Source organism: Bubalus kerabau, chromosome 6, assembly GCF_029407905.1.
Source record: "Bubalus kerabau isolate K-KA32 ecotype Philippines breed swamp buffalo chromosome 6, PCC_UOA_SB_1v2, whole genome shotgun sequence".
NCBI classification, from domain to species: domain Eukaryota; kingdom Metazoa; phylum Chordata; class Mammalia; order Artiodactyla; family Bovidae; genus Bubalus; species Bubalus kerabau.
In genome coordinates this window covers 26,737,380-26,761,716 of record NC_073629.1, presented here as the reverse complement: position 1 = coordinate 26,761,716, position 24,337 = coordinate 26,737,380, and the positions used below count along the sequence as shown (strand labels likewise).

The 24,337-nt window shown below is 36.4% G+C and overlaps 1 protein-coding gene across 9 annotated transcripts in view; it reads left to right on the top strand.

Annotated features, from left to right (window-relative positions):
* MAN1A2 (mannosidase alpha class 1A member 2) overlaps positions 1-24,337 on the top strand; it is a 148,983-nt gene that overhangs the window by 39,993 nt on the left and 84,653 nt on the right. For 8 of the 9 annotated variants that reach the window (XR_008715633.1, XR_008715637.1, XR_008715636.1 and 5 more), the window contains 2 exons: positions 7,819-7,915; positions 22,602-22,720. Coding sequence is in view for 4 of the 9 variants with exons in the window: in XM_055584610.1 (XP_055440585.1) it covers positions 7,819-7,915; positions 22,602-22,720 (216 nt within the window). In the remaining 5 variants the exon portion in view is untranslated. Of the gene's footprint in view, positions 1-7,818; positions 7,916-16,963; positions 17,658-22,601; positions 22,721-24,337 lie in introns of those variants that run through there. The other variant, XM_055584613.1, reaches the window with a different exon arrangement.

Here is a 24,337-nt window from a genome sequence, read left to right as displayed (position 1 = left end):
TGTTTGGCCTGAGACGAAACTGTGGTAGAGTTAATGATGGTAATGGCGGCCTCCTTCAAAAGGACTTGTGCACATATTGTTGTGTTCAGTGTCTCTGACCCCACAGCAGGCCACTGTTAATCCACGCATCTGCTGGAGACTGCTGGACACTCATGGGCAAGTTTGCTCCTTTTGGAGACTCTTCCTTTCTTCTGGCTCCTGGTCTGCTAAGGGTTTTGTTTGTGCCCTCCAAGAGTCTGTTTCCCCAGTCCTGCAGAAGTTCTATAATCAAATCCCACTGGCCTCCAAAGTCAGATTTCCTCGGGGTTCTCAGTCCCTTTGCCAGATCCCCAGGTTGGGAAATCTGTTGCTTGTGCTGTGCTTAGTCGCTCAGTTGTGTCCAGCTCTTTGTGACCCCATGGACTGTAGCCCACCAGGCTCCTTTGTCCACGGGGATTCTCTTGGTAAGAATACTGGAGTGGGTTGTCATGCCCTCCTCTAGGGGATCTTCCCAACCCAGGGATCAAACCCAGGTCTCCCTAATTGCAGGCAGATTCTTTACCATCTGAGCCACCAGGGAAGCCCATGTAGGCTTGGCCCATGTAGTCTTAATTAAGCCCATGTAGTCTTAATTCTCCAGTCCCTCCAGAGATCAGGCTGATTCCCTGTGTTTCAAGGTCCCCACCATAAATCACATTATTAGCATAAACTGTCTGACATGACTCAAGGCTTTAGGTAAACAAAAATGCTCTTCACAGGCAGAATAATACAAGTTTAGAGGTTATTTTCCAGGAGCCTGGCTTACGCCAAATCTTTTCTGAGAATGTGTAGGGTTTGGACAACCCAGACCTGCTGAGTGAATCCTTTAGATAACATTGCGTTATCTAGTGTTCTTGTAGATTAACATAAAACTTAAGAATCCCTGTGTAGGGTCCTGTTAAAAATTATGGTTGATGCCTTAGCAAGGAGAGAAAGTTGAGACCTAACCTGCAGGGGAAGATGCTAATAAGAGGCAAGGTGATGTGCATTACCTGCAGAATATCTGAAAGTTTCAAGAATTAAAGCACTATTTACTTCTGAAGGCAGGGGTATAAAATAGAGCTGGGAAAGCATTATTTGAAAGTTTTAAAAGGAGCTTTTAACCCCTAAATTTCCAATTCTGTCCTCCCTTTCCCAAAAGAAAACTAAAAGTTTACTTTTGGATGGATAAATTAGAGAAGATCTAGATTTGGGAAATACCAGGTATGGTATGGCTGAGGGGAAAGGGCAGAAGTTATTCTAAAAAAATGAAGAGTGTTGGAGGTGGAGAGCATTAAGTGAAAAATGGATTCTGAATATTGAGACAGCTTTATTCTGCTAGACTTTTAAAATTCTGCTCATCAAATTTATTTTCAGTAAGCAGGAAAACGAAGGATTTTTCTCTGGGGAAACCTGACTATGAGTGGCACAAGAGGAAAGAGCTACTCTGTTCTTCAGTAAAATGCCCCCTGGGTTTCACCTGATCTCCCTAAGATGAAACTCAGTCAACAAGTCTAGCCTGTTCATTGACAGCCTTTGATTATTTTATAAGTGCTTTACTCATATGTGAAGAGCAAACCAAAGAACACCTGACATGTATAGAAAGTTTGTTACATGAGAGAAATGGAAGAAAAGAATTTAGAGCATACAAAAACCATGCAGGGACCAGAATAAATATATCTAAAAGGAATTAATATCTTTAGAGTGCCAAAAAACTAAATTTATAAAATGCAAATTAGTTATAAAAAGGAACATTTACAGAATAAGAAAGAGTTCTTGGAAAATAAAAATGTGATAGTTTTAAAATTCAAGAGAAGAATTGGAAGATAAAATTGAGCATCTTTCTCAGAAGGACAAAATTCAGTTCAGTTCAGTTGCTCAGTCGTGTCACAAAAGGTTGAGAAAATAAGAAAAATGGCAAGATCAGTCTGCAACATCTAATAAATGATTGATTAGTGGTTTTGAAAAGAGAACATGGAAGATAGAGGGGAAGAATTCAGAGACACAGTTCAAAGGTTCCTACTGAAATTTTAGAAAAGAAAACGAAGTTTTAGAAAATTTTAGAAAAAGTGGCATAACAGATCCTAAAAGTTTATAGAAAAAAAAATAGTTCCACCCAAAAGATTGGCATTGTGTATAATGGCACATTAGATTCTTCAACAATAATATTAGAAACTGAAAGAGTGTGGAGCTAAGGCTTAGAAAGAATTATGTATTCAGCCAAATTATGACTCAAATCTGAGGGAAAGATATTTTTAGACATTTTGTCAGATTGCTACTAGAAAATATGCTTCAGCATAAAAATAGGGATATAAAGTGATTTTGGAAACAGGTGATCTGTCACTAGAGAGAGAAAGCAAGGGCACTGTCAGGATTGTGAAAATGGGAATCAGGAGGAGCTGGCTGTGCTGCAGGTAGGGGGAACGGAACTCCCCTTTAGAGTAGGAGGAAGGAGCCTCAGAAGGGATTTATCAGAGAATAAACTGAGACTGACAGTTTTCTGATGTGTTTGATAATTTTGAGAGAGGATTTGAAACTCAAGTTTAATTTGGAAGTAAATTAATAATTTTTACTAAAACTACATCAATAATAAACCCCACCAAACTTCAGACCAGTAGATAACAGCAGGGAAAACAAAAGTTGAACAAATTAATATATCAATAGTAATATAAGAAAAAAACTGTTAACTATATTGAAAGAGTGAGACAGGGAATATAAATGGAAAAGTATGTATAGGGGTGGGTTGATAGTTTATAAGAAAGCTAAATTAACTACAGGGGCATATAATAAACAGCTAAATTTTTTTTAAAATCAAGAAATCACCCTGTAAACTATACAGTGGTAAATAGAAAAACGGGTGAAAGTTTAAGTAATTGGCTCAGGAAAAGGGGAAGTTAGGAAAGTGGGGAAGATAGGACACGTTATTAGAATTTTTAAAAATTCAACATTATTGAGACATATTTTATGTACCGTAAAATGTGTCTATTTTAAGAGTTCAGCTTGATGAGTTTGGAAAGTCGTACACACCGGTGTAACAATTGCAGTCAAGCTGTGAATACATCCATCATCTCAAAATAGTTTGTGTCCCTCTTCAGTCAGTTCACCCGATTCCTTGGCCCCAGGCAACTACTGATCTGCCTTTAGTCGTTTAAGATTAGATTTGTCTTTTTTAGAGTTTCAATCAAATGGTCATCCTCTGTCGTCCCCTTCTCCTCCTGCCCCCAATCCCTCCCAGCATCAGAGTCTTTTCCAATGAATCAACTCTTCACATGAGGTGGCCAAAGTACTGGAGTTTCAGCATCAGTCCTTCCAAAGAAATCCCAGGGCAGATCTCCTTCAGAATGGACTGGTTGGATCTCCTTGCAGTCCAAGGGACTCTCTGAAGAGTCTTTTCCAACACCACAGTTCAAAAGCATCAATTTTTCGGTGCTCAGCTTTCTTTATAGTCCAACTTTCACATCCATACATGACTACTGGAAAAATCATAGCTTTGACTAGATGGACTTTTGTTGGCAAATATCTCTGCTTTTTAATATGCTGTCTAGGTTGGTCATAGCTTTTCTTCCAAGGAGCAAGTGTCTTTTAATTTCATGGCTGCAGTCACCATCTACTGTGATTTTGGAACCCTAAAAAATAAAGTTTCTCACTTTATTTTTTATTGGAAAAAGTATCTGTTTCCATTATTTCCCTGTCTATTTGCCATGAAGTGATGGAACCAGATGCCATGATCTTAGTTTTCTGAATGTTGAGTTTTAAGCCAGCTTCACTCTGTTCTTCCTCTTTCATCAAGAGGCTCTTTAGTTCTTCTTCACTTTCTGCCATAAGGGTGTTGTCATCTGCATATCTGAGCTTATTGATATTTCTCCTGGCAGTCTTCATTCCACCTTGTGCTTCTTCCAGCCTGGCATTTCATATGATGTACTCTGCATATAAGTTAAATAAGCAGAGTGACAGTATATAGCCTTGACATGCTCCTTTTCCTATTTGGAACCAGTCTGTTGTTCCATGCCCAGTTCTAACTGTTGCTTCTTGAGCTGCATACAGATTTATCAGGAGGCAGGTCAGGTGGTCTGGTATTCCCATCTCTTGAAGAATTTCCCACAGTTTGTTGTGATCCACCCAGTCAGCTTTGGTGTAGTCAGTAAAGCAGAAATAGATGTTTTTCTGGAACTCTTGGGCTTTTTTGATGATCCAACAAATTTTGGCAATTTGATCTCTGTCTTTATAAAATCCAGCTTGAACATCTGGAAGTTCACAGTTCACATACTGTTGAAGCCTGACTTGGAGAATTTTGAGCATTACTTTGCTAGCGTGTGAGATGAGTGCAATTGTGTGGTAGTTTGAACATTCTTTGGCATTGCCTTTCTTTGGGATTGGGATGAACCTTTTCCAGTCCTGTGGCCACTGCTGAGTTTTCCAAATTTGCTGGCATATTGAGTGCAGCACTTTCACAACATCATCTTTTAGAAATAGCTCAACTGGAATTCTATCACCTTCACAAACTTTGTTCGTGGTGATGCTTCCTATGGCTCACTTGACTTCACATTCTAGGATGTCTGGCTCTAGGTGAGTGATCACACCACCGTGATATTCTGGGTCATGAAGATAGTTTTTGGATAATTCTTCTGTGTATTCTTGCCACCTCTTCTTAATGTCTTCTGCTTCTGTTAAGTCCACACCATTTCTGTTCTTAATGGTGCCCATCTTTGCATGAAAAGTTCCCTTGGTATCTCTGATTTTCTTTCCCATTTTATTGTTTTCCTCTATTTCTTTGCATTGATCGCTGAGGAAGGCTTTCTTATCTCTCCTTGCAATTCTTTGGAACTCTGCATTCAGATGGGTTTATCTTTCCTTTTCTCCTTTGCCTTTTGCTTCTCTTCTTTTCTCAGGTATTTGTAAGGCCTCCTCAGACAACCATGTTGCCTATTTGCATTTCTTTTTCTTGGGATGGTCTTGATCACTGCTTCCTGTACAATGTCACGAACCTCTGTTTGTATTCTTTAGGCACTCTGTCTATCAGATCTAATCCTCTGAATCTATTTGTCTCTTTTACTGTATAATCATAAGTGATTTGATTTAGGTCATACCTGAATGGTCTAGTGGTTTTCCCTATTTTTTCAATTTAAGTCTGAATTTTGCAATAAAAAGTTCATGATCTGAGCCACAGTCAACTCCCCTGTTTTGTTTTTGCTGACTGTATAGAGCTTCTGCAACTTTGCCTGCAAAGAATATAATCAATCTGATTTTGGTATTGACCATCTGGTGATGTCCATGTGTAGAGTCTTCTCTTGTGTTGTTGGAAGAGGGTGTTTGCTGTGACCAGTGCGTTCAGCTTATCTCTTATTTAGCACCAGAGGATTCATACCGGAGTGAAACCTTATAAATGCAGTGAATGTGGTAGAATGCAAAGCTCAGAAAACACCAGAATGCAGCCAGAATGCAAACCTCAGAAAACACCAGCGAACTCATATCGGAGAAAAGCCTTGCAAATGTACTGAGTATGAGAAAGCCTTCAGTGACTGTTCAACAAGTGACCCTTGTTGGTTTTCTTTAATTTCTTTTAGCAGCAGTGTTTTGTAGGTCTTAGTGTATAGTTCTTGCACATATTCTTTTTTTTTTTTTTTAATTTTATTTTTAAACTTTACATAATTGTATTAGTTTTGCCAAATATCAAAATGAATCCGCCACAGGTATACATGTGTTCCCCATCCTGAACCCTCCTCCCTCCTCCCTCCCCATACCATCCCTCTGGGTCTGTTTTTTGATGTTTTATAGATGTAATTGTTTTTGAATATCCATTTCTGATCACAACTAGCATGTAGAAATGTATTTGATTTTAGTTTGCTGAACTTAAATTTTTTTTTTTACTGCAGTCATCTTTTAGTTTATTGGCTTTTTAAAATTGCTTAGGGTTTTCCTTGTACATAGTCACATGCTTTGTGAATAGAGGTACTTTTTCCTTTTTGATTTTTATGCCCTTTGTTCTTTTTCTTTTTGCACTGGCTAGCACTTTCAGTAGATTATTGAAAAGAAGTGGTGAGCATGCATGTATTTGATTTGTTCTCAACCTTAGAAGTAGGGTCTTCTGCCATTATGTATGATGGCTGCTGTAGGGTTTTTTTGAAGATGCCCTTTAGTAAGTTGAGGATGTTGCCTGTAATTATAGTTTTCTGAGAGTTTTTTTTTTTTTTTTAAATCATGACTGGGTGTTGAATTTTACAGATGCTTTGTCTACATCTAAAAAGATGATTGTATGTTTTTTTCCCTTTTATTTGTTAACATGGTGAAATATGTTGATGGGTTTTTGAATGTTAAATTCACTTATATTCCTGACTTAAATTGCACATAGTCATTGTGTAGTATCCTTTTTATGTATTGTTAATTTTTGTTAAGGAATTTTGCATCTTTGTTTTTAAGATATATTGATTTTTAATTTCCTTGTAATATTTTTGCCTAGTTTTCATGTCTGAGTAGGCTGCAAAAAAAGTTGAGAAATGTTTTAATGAATATTATGTTTGATACACCATAAGCTACTATTACGTAATTCAACTGATATTTAATTAAATACTCTGCTGTTGTATAGGTTAGTACTCACTGGGTTGAAAGAAACCCAGTTCAAACTAATTGATATAAAAATATTTATTAGCCTAGCGCTCTAAACCAGGGCTTCAAATGTGGCTCAGTCCAACCCTGTAGATGTTATTGTCAACAGATATGTATATCTCTATTTTCTTTTGTTACTTCATTTCTCCATGTTGGGAGAGTTAGCCCCCCTCAGCTCCAGGATTATATATTGCATAGGTCTTGAGATTGCAAAACAAGACAGTCCTTTGTCTCATGGTATCTGTAACAATATGTGTGAAAGGACTTGATTGCCTTTACTGGATCACATGTACCCAGTCACTTAGTGTAGGTCAGGGATTGATTGGCAGGCTGCAACCTGCTGGCCAAACTCTGCCTGCTTCTTGGTTTTTAAAAACACAGTTTAATTGGAGCCCAGTCATGCTCATTTGTTTACATATTGTCCAGGGCTGCTTTTTGCTGCAATAGCTGAGTTTAGTGGTTAGCATATATACCGTATAGACGTCAAGGTCTAAAATACTTACTTTATAGGAACAGTTTGCTGATCTTTGGTCTAAAGATTAGGGATACTCTAGCCAGGCTGTGTTCATTGATTGTGGAATCAGAGCCCATTTTTGACAGCTCTGTCATGGTTACAGTGAGGGAAGGGGAGCTGTTTCTGAAAGGATTATGCTATGCTATGCTAAGTTACTTCAGTCGTGTCCGACTCTGTGCGACCCCGAAGACGGCAGCCCACCAGGCTCCCCCGTCCCTGGGATTCTCCAGGCAAGAACACTGGAGTGGGTTGCCATTTCCTTCTCCAGTGCACGAAAGCAAAAAGCGAAAGTGAAGTCGCTCAGTCGTGTCCGACTCCTAGCGACCCCATGGACTGCAGCCTACCAGGCTCCTCTGTCCATGGGATTTTCCAGCCAAGAGTACTGGAGTGGGGTGCCATTGCCTTCTCCGTCTGAAAGGATTGGCAGTTCCTAAAAGGAAAGAATGCCAAATAGACACTTTGCTCCCCAATAAAAAGAGCTTCTTTTATTACACCTAATTTTTTGTTCTGTTGTGTAGACTTAAGTTAAACATGATTATATATGTTTTCACATTGACACTGATGTTAACAGAATAATATACTAATGTAGGAGATACAGGAGAATGTGTAAGGATATAGTAATAGAATCTTTAAATTGCATGAAATGTAAGGATAACAGTCTGTGAAAAATGTAAATTGATGGGTTATAATTTTTCTTTTCTCAGATGATGAAACATGCCTGGGATAATTACAGGATATATGGATGGGGGCATAATGAACTCAGACCTATTGCAAGGAAAGGACACTCCACTAATATATTTGGTAAGGCTGCTTTTTTACTGTTTTTATTTTAAAAATAGAATCTAACGATTTAGTTACTTTCTAAAACCTGAGTACAGTAGTCCCTGCTTATCTAAGCTTTTGTTTTCTTTCTATTTCATTTACTTATGGTCAATCTCAGTCTGAAAATATTAAATGGAAATATTCGGAAATAATTAATAAATTTAAATTTTGTGCCTTTTCCAGCCTAGGGTATGAACCATCTCTTTGTCCAATGTATCCTACTTGTTAGTTAGCCATCTGTCTGGGCTATCAGATCAACTGTGGAGATAGCGCAGTGCTTGTGTTCAGGTAGTCCTTATTTTACTTAATAATAGGCCCACAACACAAGAGTAGTGATGCCAGCAATTTGGATTTGCCAAAGAGAAACTGTGAAGTGCTTTCTTTAAGTGAAAAGATGAAAGTTCTTCACTTAATAAGGACCATATGCTGAAATTAAGATCTCAGGTTAAGAATAAATATTCTAATCATGAAATTGTGAGGAAGGAAATTTGTGCTAGTTTTACTGTTGTGCTTCAGACTGCACAGGTTATGGCCGTAGTGCAATTAAGTGCTTAGTTAAGATGGAAAAGTCTTTACATTTGTACAGTAAGATCTTTTAAGGAAGAGAGAGACTACATCTACATAATGTTTATTGCAGTAAATTATTATAATTATTCTATTTTATTATTAGTTATTGTCAGTCTCGTACTGTGCCTAATTTATAAATTAAACTTTATTATACATATGTATGTATAGGGAAAAAACATGTAGAGTTTGGTACTCTCCAGGGTTCCAGGTATCTGGGCACCTTGAGATAAGGGGGGCGGTCTTCTTTATTTCTCGTGGGCTTCAGTCCATGGGGTCACAAAAGAGTTGGACACAACTTAAGTGACTAAACAACAGTAACAACTGTATTTCTATGGAACTGTAATTTGAAGCAAGGTGTAGTTTTTTGCAAGTTTTACTCAAGATTTAGTTATCACAGATAAGTGATAAATTTTGTATTTGCATACAGATGTTTTAGTCATATATTTGTATTTTGAAGCTTTTTCTGCATTGTTTTTCTTTAGTGTAAGAAAGGTACATACCTATTTGTAATTGTTTTTCTTCAACATAGTCCCAATTCTGATACTCACACATTGCAGAGGAGGAAAAGGATAGGAAATTCCAGTAGTGTTAGCTATGTATGTTAAAAAAAAATAATAATAAGTAACATGCCTAAGGTGATTCAGTTGATAAATTGAGTAAATGTACAGTATATTCACAGTTCCAAGGGAGAAATTGACAGTGTGTGTGTGGATGAAGGTTTGGGGAAGAGCTTTTTGTTTAACTTGAATTTAATAACTTTCTACCTCACATGAGTTCAGTTCACTTGTTAAATTTCTCAGTTTAAAAGAGTGTTAACTACCTTAACAACTTTTATTTAACCTAAGAATAAGTCTTAAAAATTATCAAGTTGTTCTTTAGAGTCTTCACATCTTCTCTCATTTTAGGTGCTTCTTGATGTGATGGATATCTTTTAAATAGCAGTAGGTAAAGACAAGAAAATACTAATAGAATCAGAAAGCACATTTGTCAGTCACATGAAGTGCAGTCATCTTTACTAATTGTAATGCAACACCACAATAATAACTATTTTTTTATTGTGACTAAGGAAGAATTTTTCCTGTGCAGTGATATCTCATAATTTTTTCAATGCTTGATTGTTTCCTGTCAAAAAAGAAAATGACTGAAAAGATAATTTCTCCTGGGTTTGAGAGATGTTGGGATGGAGGAATAATGGAAAAATTTTTTCTTTAGGTAATGAAAGACACCCAGAGATCTCACATATGACATTTAATTTTGCATCTATCACTTAATGAAGTATAGTTTATTTCCTTAGCAGAGGTTACAGAATTAAGTTACTGTTGTTTGTGGAGGCCACAGTGAGACATTAGTGCAGTAAAAGATATTTAATGATTAATTAAAATTAGATCCTCTCTGCAACTAACCATCCGTTTGTATTAAACTCAGTGGTAAATTCTGAGCCCTTTTAAAATGAGTTGGATGTTAATTTTTTGTTTAGTTTTTTAAATCTTATTTCTCAGAACATCTAATATAGTAAGACTTATCAAATAGTATGGTCCTAGGTGAGGTAGTAGGTAAATAACATACATTTGTTTTACTTAATCATGACTGTAATCAATAACTTAATTTACTTAATCAGTAACTGTAAGGTATGATTATTTGCTGAATTTAAAGATAAATGAGCTTTCAGGTAACTTCTTAAAATTTTATTCCTTATGAGTCAGTATAATTCATTTAGTGAGCAAACTGGTTGTTTCTTTTTTAAAGTCTGAAAGAGTTGCTCTGTTGTGTCAAACTCTTTGCAACGTCATGGACTACATCGTTTGCCAGTCTCCTCTGTCCATGGAATTCTTCAGACAAGAATACTGGAGTGGGTAGCCATGCCCTTCTCCAGGCAATCTTCCCGACCCATGGATCGAACCCAGATCTCCCCCATTTCAGGCAGATTCTTTACCATCTGAGCCACCAGACAAACCCATTTCCTTCTTAAATGAATGTGATTTTGTTAAAATCCTAATGGGTACGTTTTGACTTAATGTTTTCTCTTTCTAAAAATAGCATTTTTATGAAAGGGGTTTTGCTGTTTATTTATTTATGGCTGTGCTGCATGCCACGTGGCTTGCAGGATCTTAGTCCCCTGACCAAGGATTGAACCCAGGCCCATGTCAATGAAAGTTTGGAGTCCTAACTACTGGGCCAACAGGGAATTCCCTTATGAAAAGTGGTTTTAATTTGTGGTACTTTTTGTCAGACTTCTTCACAAGTGACCTTTGTAGATCACTATTTGGTTAGGTTGGTAAATGATGACCAGGGCAATGACAGGTTCAGATTATTGTCAGGTGAGTTCTTACTGACTGGTCATTAGGAGCACTTAAACTGGTTTACTGGATAAACAAAGTTATTTGTGAGATCATAGAAATTAAAGGAGCCTAGAGTTGGAAATGGAGAAGGAAATGGCAACCCACTGCAGTATTCTTGTCTGGAAAATCCCATGGACAGAGGAGAGTTGGAAAGGGTGACTTTACAAAATTAGTCTTTTAATTTGGTACAGAAGCAAGATTTTGTCAGTTTTGATTTGGTATTTCTGAGGGGTCATCTTGTAATGAGTATCAATTGAGTATTTTCCAATAAAATTTTTACCTTTTTATTGAGGTATGAGGTCAGTTATTTGCTTTAGAGATTCCGTAATTGGGTTTGTGAATAAAACTGTATTTTCCTTTGTATGTGTGTATGTTACATACACATTGCTAGTTACATTACTAGTAACAATAGTTACATACACATTACTAGTGGCAGCATCAATAGTATTTATACAGTGCATACTCCTGAAGGCTGAATCTTGTGCCCCACAAATTCACCTGTTGCAGCTCTGCCTCCCAATGTGACTGTATTTGGAGATAGAGTGTTTGGGACGTAATTAAGATTAAACTAGGGGCCTTAATCAGAAAGGGATGGAACCCTTAAAGAATATGAAGAAGCACCCAAAATCTTTTCTCCCACTGCACATACACTAAGAAAAGGCTGAGTGGGTATGATATAGCAAGAAGGTGAACATCAAGCCAAGAGGAAGCTGTTCCTCTAAAGATTGGAAGCTTGCTCTTGGTTTCTAACCTCCAGAACTGTGAGAAAAGAAATTTTTGTTGTTTAAGCCCTGTAGTGGATGGTGTTTTGTTATGGTAAGCTGAGCAGAATAATAAGCATACTATATACCAAGGACTGATAGAAGTGATTTATGTGAGCGGGCTTATTTAGTACTCAGACACTATGAGGCAGGTACTATTATTATTATTCCCATTTTACAGAGGAAGAAACTGAAGCACAATTAGGGTTAACTAACTTACTCAAGGTTGTACAGCTAGTAAATAATGGAGCCAGATTTTTATTATAGGCAACTTCATGCTGAAGTTCATGCTTCTAATTCTGTTTCAGCTAACTTTAAAGACAGAAAAAAAAAAATTACCAGCACATGGGAAAAATCTATTGACAAAATTGTACCGAAAATGTAGAAAAAATGAAAATGCAATCTATATTATTTTCAGTAGTCAAAAGTAGGTGCTTATATTGATACTTTTAGAAAAACATTTCAGCGGTTACATTTTTCTTCCAGTGGAATAAACTAAGTGGGAATGAATCCTTTATTGTTTGTTTTGTCTGATAGTTTTAGTTATGAAGTTAGTTTACTAAAGGATTAATGAAGAGTTTGACTTTTTCCTACTTTGTTCCTATTTTACATCTCATATTCTTGCTAGTGAGTATTATTTGGGATTTTTTTTTTTTAATCTGTTTTTAGGTTTTTTGTTGAAGATCTTTCTAAGGGGAGGATCATAGTGTCTCATTTGACATCCCAGATTCTGTATGCCTTTATAAAATTAGAATCGTAAAAGTTGGAAGAAACTTTAAAAATCTTAACCTATTACTATAGGAGCATATAAGCAGGAATTGAACCTTCTTGGTGGCTTAGATGGTAAAGAATCTGCCTGTAGTGCAGGAGATGTGTGTTTGATCCCTGTGCTGGGAAGATCCCCTGGAGAAGGAAATGGCTACTTGCTCCAGTATTCTTGCCTGGAGAATTTCATCAACAGAAAAGCCTGATGGGCTACTGTCCAAGGGGCTGTGACGAGTTGGACACGAGTGTGACCGACACTTCTGCTTTTCACTGTTCATAATATTCTAGATTATAAGGAAATTTAAAATGTGTCCATTTTCTTTTTCTTAGCCTTGATTATTAAAACATTCTTTATATGGTAACTGAAATCATATTCCTCTGACTTCTGTCTAGTTTGTACTTGGTTGGCATCAAGGTTTCTTTTTGTACATATAACAGGAAATTCATTTCAAAATGGCTTAAACTAAAAAAGAAATTTAATGAGATCAGTGATGTTCTAGAGTAGATCTGATTCCAGTTAAGCTTTTTTCTTTATCTCTTTCCTCTGTTTTCCTCTGTGTGTTTATATTTTCAGATTGACATCTTAGCAGGATAAATTGGTTTGATTTTGTCTAGTTGGGGCTCAGTCCTGGACCTTGTGAGTGGGGAGAGGAAAATGTTGCTGGACATAGGTTACCACTGATAATAATTTTTCCAACAGTGATTAATAGAATGAATTAGGTTTACTTAGATACTTTGGAGAATTGAAAGATTTTTGTTAGGGGTAGTTCTTCTTACATTTGAAAGAATTTTGATTTGGAAAAGAATATTGTTTGTTTTTACAGTGCTTTTTTGAAATGTGCCTTTTATCTTCCAGGTATGTATAAGTTCTTTTGTTATTTCTAACTTGCTAATTATTTCTAATATTTTGTTGGGGATTTTGCATTCATATGTAGGGAAGGATATTGTTTTGTATTTTTCTTGTACTATCTTTGTCTTGTTTTGGTATCAGTGTAATAAAATGAATTTGGAAGTTTTCTCTGCTCTTCATTTTTCTGTACTGTTGATTTGATAGTCTTTCTTAAGTTTTTTATATAATTTGCCAGTGAAACCATCTGCATGTGGAGCTTTTTTTTCTGGGAGATTTTCAACTACAACTTCTACAATTTCAGTTTCTCTATTTCACGTTGCTATAAGGGCCATTCACTATCTGTTTCACCTTAGGTTCAGTCATTTCAGTTCAGTTCAGTCACTCAGTCGTGTCCGACTCTTTGTGACCCCATGAATCGCAGCACGCCAGGCCTCCCTGTCCATCACCAACTCCTGGAGTTCACTCAAACTCACTTCCATCCAGTCGGTGATGCCATCCAGCCATCTCATCCTCTGTCGTCCCTTTCTCCTCCTGCCCCTAATCCCTCCCAGCATCAGAGTCTTTTCCAGTGAGTCAACTCTTCGCATGAGGTGGCCAAAGTCCTGGAGTTTCAGCTTTAGCATCATTCCTTCCAAAAAACACTGGGGGCTGATCTCCTTTAGAATGGACTGGTTGGATCTCCTTGCAGTCCAAGGGACTCTCAAGAGTCTTCTCCAACAGCACAGTTGAAAAGCATCAATTCTTTGGCGCTCAGCCTTCTTCACAGTCCAACTCTCACATCCATACATGACCACTGGAAAAACCATAGCCTTGACTAGACGGACCTTTGTTGGCAAAGTAATGTCTCTGCTTTTGAATGTGCTATCTAAGTTGGTCATAACTTTCCTTCCAAGGAGTAAGTGTCTTTTAATTTCATGGCTTAGTTTTGGTAATTGATGGTTTTGAGGAATTGGTCTGTTTCATCTAAGCCATTGATTTTATATGCATAGAGTTGTTTGGAGTAATATTACCTTTTTGATATCTATGGTAGCTGTAGTTATAATCCCCTTTTATTCCTAATATTGGTAATTTATGTTTTCTTTTTTTTCCTTTGTCAGTTTTGCTAAAAGTTTTATCAATTTCATTGATATTTTCAAAGAAGAAGCTTTCGGTTTCATTGATCTTCTTATGTTTCCTTTATGTTTTAATTTTCTTTGATTTCTGTTCTTTGTTATTTCTACTCTTCTGCATGATTTGGGTTGCTTTTGTTCTTGCCTTTTTGTTTGTTTGTTTGTTTGTTTGTTTTTTGTTCTTGCTTTTCTAATTTCTTGAACTAAAAGCCTAGACTATAGATTTTAGATCCTCTTTTCCAATGTAAGCATTTAGTGTCAAATAGTTTTCTGCTAAGTGCTGCTTTAGCTGCATCTGAAAGATTTTGATATATTGTATTTTCATTTTTAATCAATTCAGTATGTTTAAAAACTTACCTTAAGTTGTTTAATTTCTAAATGCTTAGAGATTCTTCTTTTGTCTTTCTGTTATTGATTTCTAATTTAATTCCATCATGGTCAAAGAATGGACTTCCCAAATGGTGCAGTGGTAAAGAATCCACCTGCCAATGCAGGAGACACAGGCTCAATCCCTGGGTCAAGAAGATCCCCTGGAGAAGGAAATGGCAACCCACTCCGGTATTCTTGCTGGGAAAATTCCATGGACAGAGAAGCCTGACAGGCTATATAGTCCATGGGGTTGCAAAATGTCAGAAGTGTTGAGAGTCTGAGCACACACACATACTCATGGTCAGAGAATATACTTTGTGTGATTACAGTTCTTTAAGTCTTTTAAATTATTTAAGAATTACCTTTTGACTCAGAATATGGCCTGTCTTGGTGAATGTTCCATTTATGCTTGAATAGAATGTGTATATATGTAGTGACTGTTATTGGGTGTAGAATGTTCTATTAATGTCAGTTGGATCTCATTGGTTTATGGGTTTGTTCAGGCTTCCTTGTCCTTGCTGATTTTCTATCTAGTAGTTTTATTAATTACTAGGTGAGGGGTGTTGAGGTTCCCAACTCTATATTGGATTTCTTTCTTGTTCCTTTCAGTTCTGTCAGCTTTTACTTTATGTATTTTGAAGTGCTCTTGTTAGGTATTTACACCTAATAGATATATCTACTTGGTGCCACCACCAAATCTCTAATACCAAAACCAGACAATGGTATTACAGTGTAAGGAAACTTATAAACCAGTGTTCCTCATGGTTCCTTTATGAACCATGTTCATAAACCATGGTTCCTTTATGAACATGGACATAAAAATCTTTGACCAGATTAGATTTATTTTAGTAAATCTTACTCAGCAATATGTAAAAAGAATAACACCTCATGACCAAGTGGGCTTTATCCTAGGAATGCATGGTTGGTTTAACATTTGGAACTTAGTCGATATAACTGAAGATATTAAGAAACTAAAAGAGGAAAATTATATGATCATCTCAGTGGTTATTGAAAAAGCATTTAACAACACTCAACATCCATCCATAATAAAAGCATAATAAAAACTTTCAGCAAACTTGAACTAGAGGGGAACTTTCTTAGCCTGATAAAAAGCATTAAAACATACCTACCCTTGCTCCCCTGACACATACCCAAAACCAAACAAATAGAAAAAGAATCCCCACATACTTAATGTTGAGGGACTAGACACTCTCCCTGAAAACTGTGAACTAGGCAAAGATGTCTCTGCTCTCCAGCTTCTATGTAGCATTATGCAGGGAGCCCTGGCCAGTACACTAAAGTAAGAAAAAGACAGAAAAGTACAAAGGTTATTAACGAAGAAGTACAACTGTCTTATTTGTAGTCAGTATGATTGTTCATGAAGAAAATACTAGGGAATCTGTCAAACAATAACAACAAAATACTAGAATGAAAACAAATTTAGTAGTGAGGCCATTGGATACAAGTTCAATATACAAAGTAAATTATATTTCTCGATACTAGCAATAAACAGTTATAAATAAAATAAAAATAATATCCTTTGCAGTAGCATAAAAACATGAAATACATGTGGATGAGTTTAATACACTATGTGCACAATCTGTGCACTGAAAACTGTGACTATTGAGAGAAATGGAAAATAACTTAAATGAAAGACATGCCATGTTTATGAGTTGGAACACTCAATATTGTTGAGATGTCAGTTCTCTTGAAATCTGTCTTTAGGTTTAAAGGAATCCAAGTAAAAATGACTTCTCCATAAAAATTGATAGGCTGATTCTAAAATCTGTATGAAAACTCAAAGCATGTACAATAATCAAAATAGTTTTTAAAAAGAACAAAATTGAAGGATTTGTGGTGCTTGATTCTAGATTTACTGTGGAGCTTCAGTAATGAGGACAGTACAGTTTTTAGTGTAAAGATAGACATCGAAATCACTGGAAAAGAATAGAAATAGAGCTACACATACATTTTTAATTGATTTTCAACAAAGATGCTTTCAATGGGTTATAGGAAAGTCTTTCTAATAAGTGGTGCTGGATCAGTCATATACTCCTACAGAAAAAAACAAAAACATTGACTCTTCAGCACTGTACAAAAATGAACTTGAAATGGATCATAAATCTAAACATAAAAACTAAAAGTATAAAATTTCCAGTAAAAAACATTTGAGAAAATCTTTGTGACTTTGAGGTGAGCTAAGAGTTTTAAGAATACACAAGGAGTAAACCATTAAAGAAAGAAATTGATAAATTGGACTTCATGAAAATTAAAAATCTCTGTTCTCCAAAAGACATTAAGGAAATGAAAAAGCAAGCCCAAGAATTGGAGAAAATATTTGTGGTACATGTATAAGCGTGTATTCAGAATATGGAAATAATACGTCACCAAAGAATATAAATGAATGGTCAATAAGCGCATCAGTCATCAGGGAAATTAAAATTCAAACTATAATACAAAATCCTATTATTCATACCCACTAGAATGAGTTCAATTAAAAAGGGCAGCAATGTGTCAAGTATTGAGAAGGATGGGAGGACAACCAGTGCGTGCGTGCTCACTTTGGTTGTGTCCCACTCTTTGCGTCTCTATGGACTGTAGCTTGCCAGGATTCTCTGTCCATAGGATTCTCCAGGCAAGAATATTGGAGTGGGTAGCCATCCCCTTCTCCAGGGGAACTCCTGACCCAGTGGTCTAACCTGCGTCTCCTGTGTCTCCTGCATTACAGCCGTATTCTTTACCCACTGAGCCACTAGACTTTTTATATTGCTTTGGGAGTATATAATGGTACATTCTGGAGAGCAGTTTGTCAGTCTCTCATCAAATTGAACATAAACTCACCATAAAGTGAAAGTGAACGTGAAGTCGCTCAGTCGTGTCCGACTCTTAGTGACCCCATGGACTGCAGCCCACCAGCCTCCTCCATCCATGGGATTTTCCAGGCAAGAGTACTGGAGTGGGGTAAGCAAGTCCATATCTAAATATTTCCATGATGTTCACAAATGAGATCAGACAATAGTTTTACTTTTTTACTAAGTTATATTTTTGCATCAGTGGTATGCAGAATCATAAGTTTTTTACCCCCTATGTTCTATCAAGATTTATGTAGTATTTGTCATCCTTAAAATTAAAAGTAGAATTTATTCTATGAAACTTCTACAGTACAGTTCTTGTATTGTGGGTAGCTCTTTGAAAATTTCTCAATTTCTTATTTCTTGGTCTGTGTTTAGATTTTTCTGTTTCTTTTTTCATAAGTCAAAATAATGCTCATTTTCTTAGAAAATTGTCAGTTCCACTCATTTTCAAATTTATTTGGAAAATACAACTAAAAATTTTTTTTTTGTTTTCTTAATTTCTTTTATGTCTGTCTCTTGTAGCATTCTCAGTTCCTTTTTTGTGTTTATATATTCCCATTTGTTGTTCAGTTGCTAAGTCGTGTCTGACTCTTTGAGACCCCATGGACTGCAGCACTCCAGGCTTCCCTGTCCTTCACTATCTCCCAGAGTATGCTCAGACTCACTTCCATTGAGTCGGCGAAGTCATCCAACCATCTCATCCCCTGTGGACCCCTTCTCCTCATGCCCTCAATCATGGTCTTTTTCCAGTGAGTCGGCCCTTCACGTCAGGTGGCCAAAGTATTGGAGCTTCAGTATCAGTCCTTCCAATGAATATTCATAGTTGATTTCCTTTAGGATTGACTGATCTGATCTCCTTGCTGTCCAAAGGACTCTCAAGAGTCTTCTCCAGCACCACTGTTTGAAAGCATCAATTCTTACGTGCTCAGCCTTCTTTATGGTCTAACTCTCACATCCATACATGATTACTGGAAAAACCATAGCTTTGACTATATGGACCTTTGTCAGCAAAGTGATGTTTCTGCTTTTTAATATGCTATCTAGGTTTGTCATAGCTTTTCTTCCAAGGAGCAAGCATCTTTTAATTTCATGGCTATAATCATCATCTGCAGAGATTTTGGAGCCCCAGAAAATAAAATCTGCTGCTGTTTCTACTGTTTTCTCCATCTGTTTGCCATGAAGTGAGGGGACTGGATGCCATACTCTTAGTTTTTTGAATGTTGAGTTTTAAGCCAACCTTTTCACTTTGCTCTTTCACCTTCATCAAGAGGCTTTTTAGTTCCTCCTCACTTTCTGCCATTAGAGTGGTGTCATCTGTGTATCTGAGGTCTTTGATATTTCTACTGGCAATCTTGATTCCAGTTTGTGCTTCATCATTTTGCATGCATGATGTACTTTGCATACAAGTTAAATAAGCAGGGTGACAATATACAGCCTTGACGTACTCCTTTCACACTTTTGAATGACTGCTTTAAAAAAATCAGTTATAAATTTATTGTATAGTTCTTTTCATAGAATCATCTCGAATTTATTATTCTGATAGTTGTTTATTACTAATTCATTTACTTCTGCCTTTAGCTTTTCTGATTCTTCTACTTTGTTGCTCAAGTTTATCATTCTTTTTCTTACTTTGTTAGAACAGAGTGCAATTGTTTTCATTTGTTCTTATTAAATAGTACAGAATTTTCAAGTTAGGAGTTTTCCTCAGAACTGGTTGATTCCTGTGTTCTCATAATAAATCTTTATTAATGTGTTATATCTTCTGTAGTGTCATACTTTAATGTTTATTTGACCCAAGAGTAGTTTTAGACCCTTTAATTTTTTCCAGTTGAAATCTTCAGTTGTCGTCTAGGTAAAAGTCATAGTGATAGCCAGTAATTTCACTTTTGCCTTTCACTTTTTTGTGCTGCTTAGCCTGTGGCACAAACCTCTCCTTGTGGAACCAACCAAAATCAGTACATATATGTGGGTCTGGCCTTTTTCCATTTCAGAATAGTCAACACCTTAGAGCAACATATATTTAAAGGACTAAATAAATAACTAGAGAACTGAACATAGCTACCTATAAAAATTGAAATGAGAACAAAAACAGGGACTCCTAAGGATTTAAAATATGCATGATATATATTGTGGACAAAATACTAAAATAAATAGAGATACATATTTGATTCAGGTGATTATGCAAGTCAGTCAGTTCAGTTGCTCAGTCGTGTTCAACTCTTTGTGACCCCATGTGTGACCTGGTGTGACTGCAGCACACCAGGCTTCCCTGTCCATCACCAGCTCCCGGAGCTTGCTCAAACTCATGTCCATCAAGTCGGTGATGCCATCCAACCATCTCATCCTTTGTTGTCCCTTTCTCCTCTCACCTTCAGTCTTTCCCAGCATCAGGGTTTTTTCCAGTGAGTCAGTTCTATGCATCAGGTGGCCAAAGATTATGCAAGAGATAGTGATATATGGGTGATTAAATAGCTTGATAACATTTTTGTTATCTTAATAGGAAGCTGAGGAACAAAAAAGAAATGGAAAGTATGTCTGTAATAACCCAGAACAAATGTTATAGTTGATATCAACATGAAGGGAACTGAGTGGGGAGAAGACCAAGGAATTTATCAAAAGTGTGTTGGAGTACTCATTTTGTTAGTAGAAGGATATCCTTCTTGGTAAATTGAAATAATTAGGAGCACATGAACAAGAAAGTGTGATGTAAGTTAAAAACAAGCATTATAAGAACAAGTTTGTACAGCTTAAAACCATCCTAAGAAAACATTTGGGGAAAAAAGTATGGAATTAAGAAGGAAAGTAAAGGGCTTCCCTGGTAGTCCAGTGGCTAAGAGTTTGAGCTTCTGCTACAGGGGGCATGGATTCGATTCCTGTTTAGAGAAGTTCTACATGCAGTGCAGTGTGGTGAAAATAAATAAATAAATAGAAGGGATATTAGATGGAAAATATAAACCTAGATAGGCTTCAGTGGTAAAGAATTTGCCTGAGCCTGGTGGCTCAGTGTTAAATAATCTGCCTGTCAATGAAGGAGATGCGAATTTGATCTTTGTGTCTGGAAGATCCTCTGGAGAAGGAAATAGCAACCCATTCTAGTATTCATGCCTGGAAAATCCCATGGATAGACAAGCCTGGCAGGCTATATTCCATGGTTTTGCAAAAGAGTTAAGACATGATGAATGATTAAACAACAACAACAATGAACCTAAGTAGTATTGAATACAGATTCCTAAAATATCACCAGGGTAACTTGTTGATAAGACAAAGTGAAAGTTGCTCAGTCGTGTCAGACTCTTTGCGATCCCATGAACTATACAGTCCATGGAATTCTCTAGGCCAGAATACTGGAGTGGGTAGCCTTCCCTTTCTCCAGGGGATCTTCCTAACTCAGGGATTGAACCCAGGTCTCCTGCATTGCAGGTGGATTCTTTACCAGCTGAGCCACAAAGGAAGCCCAAGAATACTGGAGTGGGTAGCCTATCCCTTCTCCAGCGAATCTTCCTGACACAGGAATCAAACCGGAGTCTCCTGCATTGCAGGCGGATTCTTTACCAACTGAACTATCAGAGAAGCCCTAGCTGAGGATTATGTTTACCATGGTAAGGGAGATCACTCCCTCAGCAGAACCTTAGTAGCCTGTTAGACAGGGAAGGATGAAGTTGAGATATATATTGAGATTTTAAGTCTTGCTTAGTAAGGGCCCTTCAATTGGTGGATTATGGTTGATTATATCTTGGTTATGATTGGAAAAGGATCATTATGTTATGCGCTTACCTAGTGGCTCAGTGAGAAAGAATCCACCTGCTAATTCAGGAGATGTGAGTTTGATCCCTGAAAGATCCCCTGGAGATGTAAATGGCAATCTACCTCAGTATTTCTTGCCTGGAAAACTCCATGGACAGAGGAGCCTGGCGGGCTACCATTCATAGGATTGCAAAAGAGTCAGACATGACTTAGCAACTAAACAACAGCAACATGATTAGAGAATTTAAAGGAAGGAGGTTTAGAGTTTTGAAGTGTTAGCCATCATTTGATAACTTTCTGTTAAAGAGTTGATGGATCTTTGAAGAAGTTCCTGGAATGAACAATAAATTATTTTGTAACTTTTGTCTTTCTGAGTATGTTTCCTGTAAGAATAAACTCATTGATGAAGACAGTGTAATAATAAAGTTATGTTAATATAGGCAGTAAGCTGTGTGGGTGATTTTCATTCTCAGAAGGTAGAAATAATAATCTCATTCCTGGGGCTAGGGAGAACCCAGTTGCTCCTTGTTATTTGTTCTTTTACTCTGCTACCGGATTTGTCTTACTAGTATCTTATTCAGGGTTTTTGCAGTTCTGTTCATTAGTAAGATGGGCCTGTTCTGTTTTCTTGTGTGTCCAATATCTGGTTTTGGTATCAGTTAAGCTAGTTTTGTTCAATTAATTCCTCCCCCCCGAAACATTTTCTTTAAGATCAAGATGATCTCTTTTTGAAGATAGGCAGATCTTAGTACTTTGATTTTCTCTACTCACATTTTATGACTTCCTTCTTTTAAAATACATTCTATCTGCTTTTTGATTGTTAAAGATTATTATACTTTATATTCCCACTACAGTCATATAGCCTTGTTATACTTTAATTATTATTTTAAGTATGTTTTTTGCCCTTTTTATGAATTTGGATCAAAAGAGCATGGTTCATGGTTGTCTTATGACTTAACTTGCCATCTTGAACCACCCTCACCATTTCTTAAATTAATCCTTTTTTTTTTTTTTTTCTTCGATCTATCTCAGTTAAGCAGAGAGATCTCATTTTCTGAACCAGGAAGAAAATTAAGAAGAATTACAGTTTTAGTTTTCCTTTGTCTTCCTATTAGTTATCAATGTGTCTCTTTAGAAAAATGTTTTAAACAATGTATATTGTCTATTCTAATGGAAAAGTAGACGATGTTGGATATTTTTTAATCCCTATATTCCTACTCTGGTTTACTTTCTATATATATGAAAAATGAAAATAAGTCTTGTACGAAGGGTATCTTTTTAATGACATTTTTCTCTGTAAATATAGGAACTTCACAAATGGGTGCTACTATAGTAGATGCTTTGGATACCCTTTATATCATGGGACTTCACGATGAATTCCGAGATGGGCAAAAATGGATTGAAAACAACCTTGATTTCAGTGTGGTGAGTATACAGTTCATAATTTATTCAGTTGACTATAAAGAAAAGCACAGTCTCTAACAATAGTTTTGAGTATTATACTGAGTTTAAGGAAATCCCTAGTCTCCCTTCTTCTTTTGCAGTTGTCAGTTGTTTAGTTTTTGCATAAAATAGACACCTTTTCTCAGCATTTTCCTTTTACTTTTCTTACTCTTATCATTTAAGGTAACATGTTGAGTGTGTTAAAAGCAAGAGTTAGGGGAAAAAAGCACATTGAACTGCAAATATAGGAAAATCATAAATTAACTTTAAAATAAATATTTTATTGTTTTTTAAAGATACAGTGATTTGGCGCAGTTTTTTTTAACATCTTTTAAAAATGTTATTTTTTAAATTGAAGTATAGTTGAATCGTGTTGTGAATATGGCACAGTTTTGATGAGTCTTCATAGGCATGTGCTCATCATCCCAGAATTTTGGCATAGTTGTTAAGTGGTACTGCTTAGGTTTGAAGCCCAGCACAGCTACATTCTAGTACTCCTTGGGAAATCTACCTGTAAGTAAGTGCTACTTTCTAAACCTGTCATAAAATTGCTATCCTGTTGCAGTATTGTGAGGATTATATGAGATAATCTGGTACATATTCAGTGTTCAGTAAATGATCGCAGTTATTTTCATTGCTACCAGTCTTCACCTAAAAGATGTGTGAGCTACTTTGTCATATTCATTATTATCTTTCATGATATTTGTACTTATTGTTCCTTCTGAGTGTAGTGAGAAACCACTCCTTTATGTGTTTTTCTCTATGGCAGACTCTGTATCATTCAAATTATGATTTAAATCTGTAATCATTTCTTTTCTGATGCCTTTCCTGATGCTAATTAGACTAAAACTGATTACTTTCTTTTGTATTATTTTAGCATTTTGAGCATATATAACAACAGTTTTTATTATCAGGTTTAGGTTTGGCTGTGCATAACAGAAAATCTAGTATGAAATAGCCTAAGCAAGAGAGAGAATTTATTTCTGTTTCCTGGAAATCAAGTGCAGAGTTAAGCAGTTAGGACTGATTTGGGTAGCTCCTCAGTGATCTAGGATCCTTTGTCTTACTGCTCTGTCAACTGTAGTATAAAGCTTCATCTTCATAGATGATTCCTCAAGATAAGGTGGATAAGTGCTCAGTGGCAGAAAGGAGGAAGGAAAGGATAGAGAAAAGATATGTGACTGTTCAGAAGTCGGTTACCCCATTTTTGCTTGTGTATTAGTGAGTGAATCTTACTCATGTGGCCGCATCTTATTATAAAGGGGATTGAGAAATGTAGTTCATCCACTCCTCTCCACACCACCCCCCCACCCCGCTACCCACCTCGTATAGTTATGTAGCCCTTAGAGATTATGCTTTTTGCATCTTATTTAAGAAATCCTTACTTCATGGTCATGAAGATATAGTCCAATGTTTAATTCTAAACTTCTGCATTTGGGTCTTTAGTCCTTATATAATTGAATTTGTAGGTAAATATGATAGGCAATTATCAGTTGATCAACAAATAGTTGATTCTATCTATTAATATTTCCCTGCTATTTATACATGCCACATTAGTCATGTATTAGTTATAGTCTGTTGTTTTCTACTTGCTCTTCT